General features: G+C 31.9%; 2 protein-coding genes across 3 annotated transcripts; one reads left to right on the forward strand and one right to left on the reverse strand.

Annotated features, from left to right (window-relative positions):
* The first annotated feature begins 1829 nt into the window (after positions 1 to 1829).
* Positions 1830 to 6462, forward strand: LOC105229287 (phosphatidylinositol 3-kinase regulatory subunit gamma). Of its 2 annotated transcripts, XM_049461877.1 has the most exons (4): positions 1830 to 1970; positions 2102 to 2331; positions 2410 to 3304; positions 3775 to 6462. In XM_049461877.1, coding segments are annotated over exons 2-4 (1548 nt in total). In that variant the 5' UTR covers positions 1830 to 1970; positions 2102 to 2330; the 3' UTR covers positions 4427 to 6462. The 2 variants fall into 2 exon arrangements, with proteins under 2 accessions (XP_049317834.1, XP_049317833.1); XM_049461876.1 differs by having other exon boundaries at positions 1879 to 2331.
* A 641-nt stretch (positions 6463 to 7103) lies between these two features.
* Positions 7104 to 9215, reverse strand: LOC105229288 (eukaryotic translation initiation factor 4E-binding protein). Its single transcript, XM_011209470.2, has 2 exons — positions 8774 to 9215; positions 7104 to 7805 (listed from the first exon to the last, which is right to left on the reverse strand). The coding sequence occupies exons 1-2, from the start codon at positions 8913 to 8915 to the stop codon at positions 7597 to 7599; spliced, it is 351 nt and encodes a 116-aa protein (XP_011207772.1). The 5' UTR covers positions 8916 to 9215; the 3' UTR covers positions 7104 to 7596.
* Positions 9216 to 11532: the final 2317 nt, after the last annotated feature.

Here is an 11532-nt window from a genome sequence, read left to right on the forward strand (position 1 = left end):
AACCGATGAGATTTTGCAAATTTTATGCGTTTTTTTTTTAAAAAAGTTATCAAGCTCTTAAAAAATCACCCTTTATATCTCAAATACCAACTGACTAATAAACATGTACATATGTACATACATATGTATTTAGAATAGGATGTACATATGTTTGTTTCCAAAACATAAACAAACCGCAACAGAATTTATTAATTATGATTTCAAATGGAGCAGGTAAGAGATTGGACGTCCCAAAATATATACATACATACCTACATACTTATACATGTCAATGAGAGAAGATGAATATAAAGACGACTTTGAAAATTATCAGCGCAGTTAATTGAATCCCAAGTAAAATTGAAAGTATGTTTCGGAGAACTCTGTCTATCTTTGTTTAAGATAAAGATATTGTATTTATTTTTTGTATTTTTTTACAAAACACATGTTTTGTCCATACCTATACATTATTATAACATACATATATACCACATACAAACTCATTTGTTAATTAGGTATACGTATGTACTATATATGTATGTACATATATGGAAATCTTAAATATTGATAAATTTGGTATTCAGCTTATAATATTAAAATTAAATATCGTGTCCAACTGTTACGAACAGCCCTTATGTTATATACTTATGTACATATGTAGCACTTACATTTGAAAATTTGCTAATGGGGGAACTGTCCCTGTACACCCTCTCTCATTTATTTATACACGTAAATATAAACATGAATATATCGATGTGTATTTCATTGTGCAATACTACTCTGCTCAGTGGCAGCGTGCATATGCCCACATATGTGTGTTTGATACATATTTACACTTAGCGTTTAAATAACGATTCGCTCTCTTCTGGATGCACTTAGCGGTTATTTCTTACACTCTTCGCTGCTTGCCTGGTAAAATAACATCGAATGACGCAAACGCTAGAGATTTCTGAAATGTGATTTGTGACAACAACAATGAGTCTGAACGAGTTTTGTTTGTTATTTTGTTCCGTAAGTGCAATGTGGTTTTTGATGAGTTGCACACATAGAGAAAAAGGGGTACTTCCACGCATATATATTTAGATATAAAGGATTTTGGTTAAATGCATACTTACATAATCATAACACAGATGGGTTGAACCGGATAAATGCTTCCTTTAGCCCCCATATACCTAATGTAATCTATAATATCTTTGATCTTAAAATTTATTGGGGGAAATCATGGCTCAGCACCCATATAACTAATATCAGAACTTTCGAGCATCTGTCCAATGTCTCCATATATCTCTCCATCGGACCGGAGTCTATTTTACCAATAAGCTTTAAGAATAAACCAGCGGATGCTTCTCCGGTAGAGGACCCCTTGTCTATCTGGCGCCCTCCATATAAGTAAATATATGTATGTATGTATATGTAAATTCCGTTGTCAGTTGCATACATTTCTGCTACGGAATCAACGTATCTATTCTGACCTGGCCTTTAGTTAAAACCCGAGATGAAGACTGTCGCGTCTAGGACTCATGCATATGTGTGTATGTAAATGGTAAAGAAATATACATACGCCTTAATATATAAAATCTAGTTAATTCAAAATTTTTAATAGTTTTACACACAGATATCAATTCACATATTGTATTATAGAAAAACCTGATTAATTGCATATTGCATACATATACATAAACTAATGATGCAATAAAATTAAAATTTTATAAAATTAATAAAGTGATTTATATAAATCAACGTTTTCTGGTAAATCTTTTTTATTAGGGTACTTCAGGATAAAAAACCGAGTTCCAGAGTTACCAATTTCGTTGGCAATCTAAATTCTATTACCTCGAAATTTTTAAAATACTTCGCAACTCTGAACTTTTCGCTGCGTTTCTATTAAAACGAATTCGCTGCGAGTTTTGATTGGTTTTCTTGTTCCGTCGTTTTGACATAAAAATTTTGCAGAAGAATCGCCTTTACATTTGCATGTGGTTTTAGTTTAGGTAAATAGTGGAATTCAAAAATACGTTTTGAAAAATGAATCTCTTTTGGACAAAATGCTAAAATTTGAGAATTATTCCCGTTCTGCAACTACAATAAATGGTTGAAAACTATAAGCAAATTTCGTTTTCAGCTTATGTACATATGTATGTAATTGTGTTTTACTCGCGGATGTTCAAAGCCGCCCCGAATACGTCTAAAAAATATAATCTCTTTGAAATGAAGTTTGTTGAAAAGATAGTATGAATGATCAAATAAATTAAGCTTCAGCAAGTAAAAAAACTTGGCGTGGAACGAAAAAATTTATATAAGAATCAATATTTTCTGTGATTTTCCTGCGTTAAACCACAACTGGAAGAAAAAGTGAGTATTCATTTGAATCTACATTAGTAAAAAATTAAAGTAAATTAATAAAATTTTTTGTGTTACAATATAATATAGTGTTTCCTTCACCGTTGCATTATTCGACTATGCGACCGCAAGCACCTGGTGCTGGTCAGCAACAGTATGACCATAATGCTGAAGAGCTTAATAAAGCGGAATGGTACTGGGGCGGAATTTCCCGAGAGGAAGTGAAAAATATTTTATCTGGGGAGCCGGATGGCAGTTTTCTGGTGCGTGATGCCTTAAACAAAAATGGAGAATATACTCTAACTTTAATAAAAGATGGAACAGAGAAGTTAATAAAAATTTGCCATTTAAATGGAAAGTATGGTTTCACAGACTGCAAGTTTAATTCAGTAGTGGAGTTGATCAACTACTATAGAGTAAATTCCTTAAAGCTTTACAACAAAATGCTTGACATTACGTTAAGCAATCCAATTGTGAAACCAGCAGAGGAAGACGATCATAGTGATTTGCGATTTCTTGCCGATAAATTTCTTGGTTTGCACCATACACTAAATAAGCAGCAACACCTATTAGATCAAAAAATGAAAGTATTTAAGAACGTGGAAGCTGAATTAAATGAGAAAAAGCAGGACCAAGAAGTTTTTTTGAAGGCCGAAAAAATGTTTAAAAATCAAATAAAATTGTTAGAATCATATATATGTACGGCAATACAGCCGCAGGTCGGCACAGCTGGGATAATAACAAACGCAAACGGTGGTGCAAGTGGAGGAAATAACAACTATGCAGGTCGTCAACAGGATCAAGAAAAATTACAGGCAAATGCTACATTACTAAAAATTAAGCTTCAATCATTATGTGCAGAAATGGGAAAATTAAACCGGTATGTGGAAGACAAGAAGGAGGAATATAAAAGGCTAGAACGTCAAATCAACGCCGCGAAACCTGAGCTGCAGGAGCTAAGTCTGGAAAAAGAAAGGACTACAGAGTAAGTTAACTAAAATCAAATTGATTAGAATTTAAGTTATAAATAAAAAAAAAATAGATTTATTAATTTTTGTTATAAATTTTTTGAATTATTTATGTATGTAAACAATCGCTATCATTATTTTATACGTTTGTTATTGCTGCTTACTATAGTCTTTTTTATAATCGTATATATGTAAATATTTTCCCACCTATTACACTGCATATCAAACCATTGAGAAGATGAACACTAAAAAAAGAACAATCGTTGGAAAAAATTTTTGTGTATTCCGAGTTTTTTTGTTTTTCGTAAATAAGATTTTCCTTCTCATTGCTTGATTAATTATTCGATTCAACTCAAATAAACGAAAGTAGATACATATATATATATACATATATATATTGAATAAATGCATTTTTGAATCAGACTTTATTTATATATATGTATATAAAGTATATTTCCACTTATTTGCATACGCTTTTCCCTTTTAGGCGCCTAATGGAAGCTGGTATTAAGGAGGAGGATATTGTCTTACTCGCAGAAATGGGTTTCGATGCCTGGCAAAGAAGATACGAAAGTCGAACGAATTTACCACATAATAATGATTCATTATGGTTCCTTCGCGACTGTTTGCGCCAAGAGGCCGAAGAGTTGTTGAAGGGCGCCCCTACTGGCACATTCCTTATAAGGGCTCGTTCCGCTGGACATTATGCTCTTTCCATTGTTTGTAAGAACGTCGTAAACCATTGTATTATCTATGAAACGGAAAGTGGATTTGGTTTTGCAGCTCCTTATAATATATATGATTCTTTAAAAAAATTGGTGGAACACTATGCAGGTAATTCACTCGAAGAGCATAACGACACGCTGACCACCACGCTGCGTATTCCTGTCAAATATTGGCATGCCAATAAGGATTCGCTTATGGAAGAGGAACTGGAATTGGAACAGCTGCAAATTGAAGAACAACAACAAATAGCGCAGGTGCAGCAACAACCATTGCAACAGCTGTCAACATCCGCAATTCCAATACCCTCTAGTGACACATTGGATGTACCAACACCACCCTCTTCCTTAAACTCTCTGTCATCGTCTTATCCTGGGGGGAGTGGCAGTGGTAATCCAAATTTGCCACAACCGTAGTAAACAATTTTAATGAATTGCAACAGTGTTGAAGGTTATTTTTCCAAGGCCTGGTTTTAAGTATATGGGATTATGGACATGGAGCTTAAATTCGTAGTCAAAGACCCGCACTAAATTTATTTATAAGATCCAATTATAATTAAAGTGGATACAAAAAACTCAAATAATGTAGCTTTCGGGTACACCATTTGTGATGTAATGGTGTTGCAATTTTTTTTTATATATATTTTTTAAATACGGCAAGATGACAACGAAGTTAGGATTAATTTTCGTAATGAGTAACATTTGGAAAGGAATGTTATTATGCATGACGATTTTTTTTTCGAAATTTAATTGTAATAATAATTTCTTTAAAACAATATAGTGTTCCTAGTGTGGAAAACACAATTGAAATCGTGAACAAATTCGATCGACAGTAGAGAACCAATGAGTTGTGTCATGTTAAATTTTGAACTATACTTTTGTAACTGTTGTCATGATATAAAGCTGCGTCAGACAGTGATCATCGGTAAAAATATGCAAATTATTGTGAAACATATAGTTTTGAGAAACAATATAAAAGAGATAATGTCAATGTTGTTTTATATTTATACTATTTATATTTATATGAAGATATTTAGAGTAAAATCGAAATGTTCAATGTAATAATGGAATGCAAATGTTATTACGCAATACGCATTTCTTTCGTGATATGTTCAGCTGTTAAATTTATACAAGAAGAAAAACGATTATCAACTTATGGTATAAATTTGTATTGTACTATTTTTGGTTGACATTTTGTTGAAACACAATTATATCAGTTACAAATAAATAATTGTTTACTAAAAAATCTGTATATAAAAATCAATGTCCAATCTGTAAATTTGTACATAAAAATATTGTCAAATCAGTTGTAAACTAGATGAAATGTTCTGCAATAAGAAATCACAGAAATTAATTGGGAAAATGGTATTAATTAGAATATCGAATGTGAAATTCTAGAGCTTCGAGTCTCTAAATATTAGATTGATTGTCTTGTGATTTCAAAAACAGCAACATTCTTCTATTTCAGTACTCTCAGAACGTTGAATAGTTTATGAATGCAATACTAAATTAACACAAACCAAATAATAAATACGCGTATTTCTTTGAATATTTCCTTAAAAAAAAGAACTTGAAAGTTTATGCATATGTACATACTTACGTACTAGATCTTCAGAGTAATTCACATGGCAGTGTAATTCCTTGCAAGGAAAAGAGGCCCAGCAAAGCCCAATAGATATTGAAACAATTGCCATTGCTATCTTCACATTTTCGACTCCAGGTTTGTTTGGAGTGAATGTGCATCACGCGAGCATGGGTTATGAAGGTTGTTAATCAGTAGATGTAGGTATTAAGTTGGGGTTTAATTTTCTCTTTAGTATCGCTAAATGAACTAATTTAAATGCCATATTACAAAAACGTCTATTAACAGTGGGGGGAGTTTCGAACCAGAAAGAGTTCAGAAGCGAATATGAAATCGAATTACATACATACATATGTAGATATAAGATAAGTTAAAAAATAAATAAATATCTCTCTTGTTAATATAGACGTTTTAGAACATCTGCCAAGCTTTTTATATTACATGTCTAAAATTTTCGCTGTAAATGTAACTAAACTTTTGTATAAGTGTTTTTATTGGATATATTCTAGCATATTCTACTAATTTAATATACATTTTTTTATTCATTTGATTTTTGTATTTGTTTGTCCTGTTACATTGATGGTATCTATTTAAGGGGTTGTATAACAGGTAGAAAAGATATGGACAAAGAAATGTAGGCGGGATCGTCAGCAAAATGACATGCGAGCTGAATTAAGAACACACAAACTTAGGGATATATCCTTGTTTACATTTTCTATTAAATTGACAAGGAATTTTGACTTTATACATACACATATATACTATATACATACATATAATCTAAGTTAATAAGAACAAATAAATCATACAAATAAACTATATATTTATATAAATGAAATATAAATGTTGAAAATTGAGAATTTGCCAAGAATATCATATTCTTTTGATTTCTTTGCGATCTATCAGAAGAGACAGTTGCAGGCCTGGGAATATTTTATACATTAAAAAATATATTTTCGCGCTTTAATTCCAATAAATTGAGAACATACATACATATCTTCACAAAATATTAATTGAAAAGCGTTTATTCGAATGTTGGGCATAGGATTATAACACTCATTGAGTTTTAATCCGATGTTTTTGAATTCCAATCAAGAGTTATGCAACTCAAGGGTATATTATCTTTGAATGCCTAGCGGAATGTCGCCTGTTGCAATAACTGTTCCTTCCGTTTCGTAAAATGTAACAATTGTTAACATTCCTGGTCGCCATTGTTTGGCTGTTCCATTGCTGTTGTATCCATTACATGAGGTGCATGACAGAATTCACTCTCGGTCGGAACACTTCCACTAGTTGGGGTAATGGTCGGACCTTAATGATACTCCCACTTTGAACTGACAACGCCAGGCATTTACGGATGGTTTTCGTAAGAGAATTGTGGCTGAAGTGTTGTGAAGAAGATTTTGATATCTTTGTTATTTTGAATATCTTCCTGGACAACCATGGCTTGTAGATGGAAAATTAAAGATTACACTTACATATTTTTCGTTAAAGTTATAAAAGATGTATAAATAAGAAGTTTTTACTTTTATTTTCACTTTGGTCAATAACCGAAAGTATATAACAAGTGTACATATGTATGTCTAAGTTTGCTTATATCTAATGTACATAATACAATCAGCTAAATAAAATTCTGTTAATGATCCAAATAAAATCACATAAATGTTGGATAACCAACAAAATCCTTAACATTTTATACCGGTCAATATGACCGAAAGTTGATAGTATTTAATGTTTTTCATTTCTTATCAGTGATTTAAACTAAAGCTTACAATTTTGAAGTTTTATAAAATAAATATAAAAAGAAACTAAAATCGTAATAAATCACATGACTATTTATAAATAAAAAAATGCGGATGCGGATGACTTATAACGGCGTACACCTTATGAGTATGTAATGTATATTCTTAAGCTTCCTCTCAGTTAGAGCGTTATTCAATAAGTTTCCGAGTTCATGGCAGTATTTTGGAATTGCTTTGGCTTTTGCTAATGCTGCCTTGAAATGTTACAATTCCAACTGGAACTGTTCGTGGTCTTCTATTTTCATTGACCGTGGCTTCTTTACTAAATCGACTGGTGGCGGAACGCATTTCCGGAATGGTGTGCGTGGAGTTCCGCGAAGGAGACATGTAGGCAAATCGGATGGTGGTGTTTGACTTAAGGGCGAACCTCTCAAATCTTTGAGGAATGCGCGTTCGTAGATAAGCTTAGTTCCTGCAATAGAAAATATATTCCGATATAATAAAATTATGATTCGTATTTGTATGTTTACATATGTACATATGTATGTATAAGCGTTAACATTAAATACATTTAAATGCAATTCACTTTTTTGTGTATGTTTATATGTACATATGTATGTATATGTATAAATGTCTTCTGTTGTTGATGAGACATTCTATATTAAACTGCACCATCGCCAATTCTTCTACGTAATCGTAACTACATACATATCGCACTTGTTACATTAAAGTGTAACTCAAAATTTCCAAAATTTAATTTTTTGCAAGAAAATGATGTGCAGTGGCCATCTCTACCTACTGTAAAAATCGTTGTTTTCAGAATGACTTCTTTCGACTCAACTAAAGAGTTACATTTTTAGTTGTCTCCAAGTGTTTTATCAAATTGGTTCGTTAGTGTATCACATAAAGTGTAACATTTTGAATTGAGACAGACAGAGACAACTCAAAATAATACCACTAGGTATATAAAAAAATTTCAGGAAAAGAGTAATAACTCAAAAATTTGTTTTTTTCGTGCAAATACTAAACAAATAAAAATGAAACAACGGTTATATTATTTTTAATGATATTTTCGTGCAATTACACTGTTTTTTCTTTGTAATATATTATTAATATTTACGGAAACAGTTTTTCGTCTCTACTGAAAATGTTCAAATTTTGAGTTGTTACACTTTAACGTAACAAGTGCGATATGTACATATCTATGCGAGTTTAAACATTTGAATTCTTATATTAAAATATCGTATTTCATTACTTCTTTATTCTCTGAAAGCGGCCAACTAGTTTTTAAATTTATTTTTCAACATTAATTCAGATTTGGCAAATGAGTGAGCAAAGTGACATTGTAACTATAACTTTGTAATTTACTGAACTTGGATATCTATGTACATATGTATGTATGTAAATCAAAAACAATAACATATTGTTTTGAAAACTTACCTCCAGGTGTGGTTGAATATAGTGTGCCGCCAGGGGTGGATGAATAAACTTCTGGCATCTGAATGGGGTCCGATATAAAAATTTTTTTAGTTTTTGGCAATGCATGCGTGAATGCCTGACGAGCAGTTGGTGATGCTGACATTTTATGTTATACTTTGGTTTTTTAAATCACTTAATTGTCTTCTATCAATAATTTCTTTGACACTTATTTACAAATTAAATATTTTTCTTTAATTTGTCAATTTCTTGGGCATGAATCGCGATATCAGCAGTTACGATCGTTCAACCTAACAATTTGCGAAAACTAAAATGTTTTGAGAATTATCCAAACTTCAAATTTGCACTTGAAACACAATTTACTTATATAATGACGATTACTGATTGATTTTCCGACAAAATTACGTCTCGAATCCAACGAAAGTTTGAACTTGACTGTTGTGTTTGGGTGGGGAACGTTTATATTTATACGAAAACATTGGCGAAGCACAACCAGAGAATGTATAAACATGTTTATACATCGTAGTGGTGAGCACATGCTCGATAATGTGTTTGTCAATTTTACGTGAGCGTCATAAAGCCGAAGTCGTCGTCGCGGTTGTTTTTGTTTGTTCTAGCCAGCGCTGAAGCATTTTAGTGTGTTTCTTATATATACATACATACATACATATGTCCATATACATAGGTATTAAAATTCTTGTTGTTATTGATAAATAAAATTATTGCGCACTGTGGAAGGTTCTTAGACCTCGCTGTTAGCTAGACTTCTCTTACTCTGGCCTAAATTCACTGACCTTGCGGGACTATAATACATGAGAGCTTTTCTTTTTATTTAACTGTTATGAGTATTTCATTTATAACTTAATCCCATTCATCGAAACCGATGTACATATTTCTATAGGCGAGGATTCATCAGAGGCTCATGAAATGTACATATGTACATTTGAATGTTTGAATGTACATACATACATACATATGTATGTACGTCGTAAGTATTTTTCATCTACATACATATGTATGTATATTTACTCACACGATATTTACTCACACGATGGGACTTTATTTACGTTAAATTCTTACAAAGTTAACTGGCTGATGCAATCCTCATGAGCTTATCAAAATTACAAACAAAAAAACGTGAAATCAAAGAAAGTTCTCTATTTCATTTAAGTACATATGTATAAATATACACAACTGTAAGTACGCGTGTACATACATACATACATAAGTATGTATGTAAATACGAGGTATAGTTGCAAAAAAAGCCGGCAGCGAACAAAACAATTTTAGTTGGCGAGACTGGGAGAGTACGAAACGACGCAGTAATATTTATATACATACATACATATGTATCTTTGTGAATACATACTAATATACTTATTTACTTATGTACACACACATTCATATACTCAAGATGCCTGAGAAGGTTGTTGATCGACAGATGAGAATCATAATTAAAGAGTGGAAATTTCATATTAAGGTGGTAAACAAATACATACATACATGCATACGTTTTGCTGACGCCTCCTTACATATGTACATACATAAATACATATAAATGTATGCATATGATATACTATATGTGATGTACCTACATATGCAAAAACCAGTTTACATACTTGTGTATGTATATAACATTTATTTTATTCCATAGGGAATAACAATAGGAACTTTACGATTTCTACGGCGTAAAAAGCGCATTGGCGTCATTCCGGTACATATTGGCGCCGACACGTGTGACAATTTCGCTCTTGAAGGCCGTTCGCATTTACATACAAATATATACATATATGTATATGCATGAATGTATGAGCATATACATACATACGTGTATACATAGTATACAAAACCTAGACACTATTTTGTATGAATAGATTTAAATATCGTTAACTGGTACAGGTAAGAAGTGGGGTATAAAATTACACATACATATGTACAGAAGTATGTACATACTTATGTATGTACTTATATGTTGTGGTTAATATCAGTTTATAGAGCATACATACATATTATGTACATATGTAAGTATACAGGTCCATCCTCACATGTCGTCGTCATGCTCGCTGACACGTATGCCACCATTACAAACATAAATGCGCCTTTTCATAGCAGCCTTATTAGTCTATTATTACACGAGGCGACAAAAGTTGTTAATTCTCGGGCGATTCTCTTTTGCTGTCGCCCGTTACCTTCACACGAGCAACTTGTGTTGCGCAACTCTGTTCGAGTTTTTTTCTCATTCTCTTTCACTTTACTTTAACCCATTGTCTACTCTTTACTTTAACCCATTGTCGTTTCTTTTTCCTTATGGGTATTTGGGCCACTCTATCACATATGTATATTAATCAGTTCTGACAATTAAGAAATACATTTTATTTATAATTCAAAATTAAAACAAAGATTATATGACAGACTTTCACATACATATGTCACCCTTTTCACTATCGTCTGAATCAATTTGTATGGCTTTCTCCATACATTTCACAATATCTTTAATTAATTCGATTTTTTCGTCATACTCCATTTTCTAAAATATTTATATTATATTATGTATATCTGTATACATATTTGCAAATTACTTGCCGAAAGATGAAATTAAATTTTTTAAATATATTCAAAATATTAATTTCAAAAAAAAAATATACTCAAATGCAACTATGTACTACGAAAGAAAGAACACGAATGCCGAAAAACGTCGCAGCGAACTGCTATGAATAAGAACACAAAGCGAGTTGCTGAACACTGGAAACTCGGCGCAATTC

This window comes from Bactrocera dorsalis, unplaced genomic scaffold (assembly GCF_023373825.1).
Source record: "Bactrocera dorsalis isolate Fly_Bdor unplaced genomic scaffold, ASM2337382v1 BdCtg152, whole genome shotgun sequence".
NCBI classification, from domain to species: Eukaryota; Metazoa; Arthropoda; class Insecta; order Diptera; family Tephritidae; genus Bactrocera; species Bactrocera dorsalis.

What these genes read in the sequence shown, in the direction of transcription:
- LOC105229287 (XM_049461877.1), top strand. An exon ending in GAAAAAGAAAGGACTACAGA is followed by an intron (nt 3,305 to 3,774) that starts GTAAGTTAACTA and finishes TTTCCCTTTTAG; the next exon opens with GCGCCTAATGGAAGCTGGTA.
- LOC105229288 (XM_011209470.2), bottom strand. Translation starts at nt 8,915, where the DNA reads ATGTCAGCATCACCAACTGCTCGTCAGGCATTCACGCATGCATTGCCA. An exon ending in ATATTCAACCACACCTGGAG is followed by an intron (nt 7,806 to 8,773) that starts GTAAGTTTTCAA and finishes TTTCTATTGCAG; the next exon opens with GAACTAAGCTTATCTACGAA.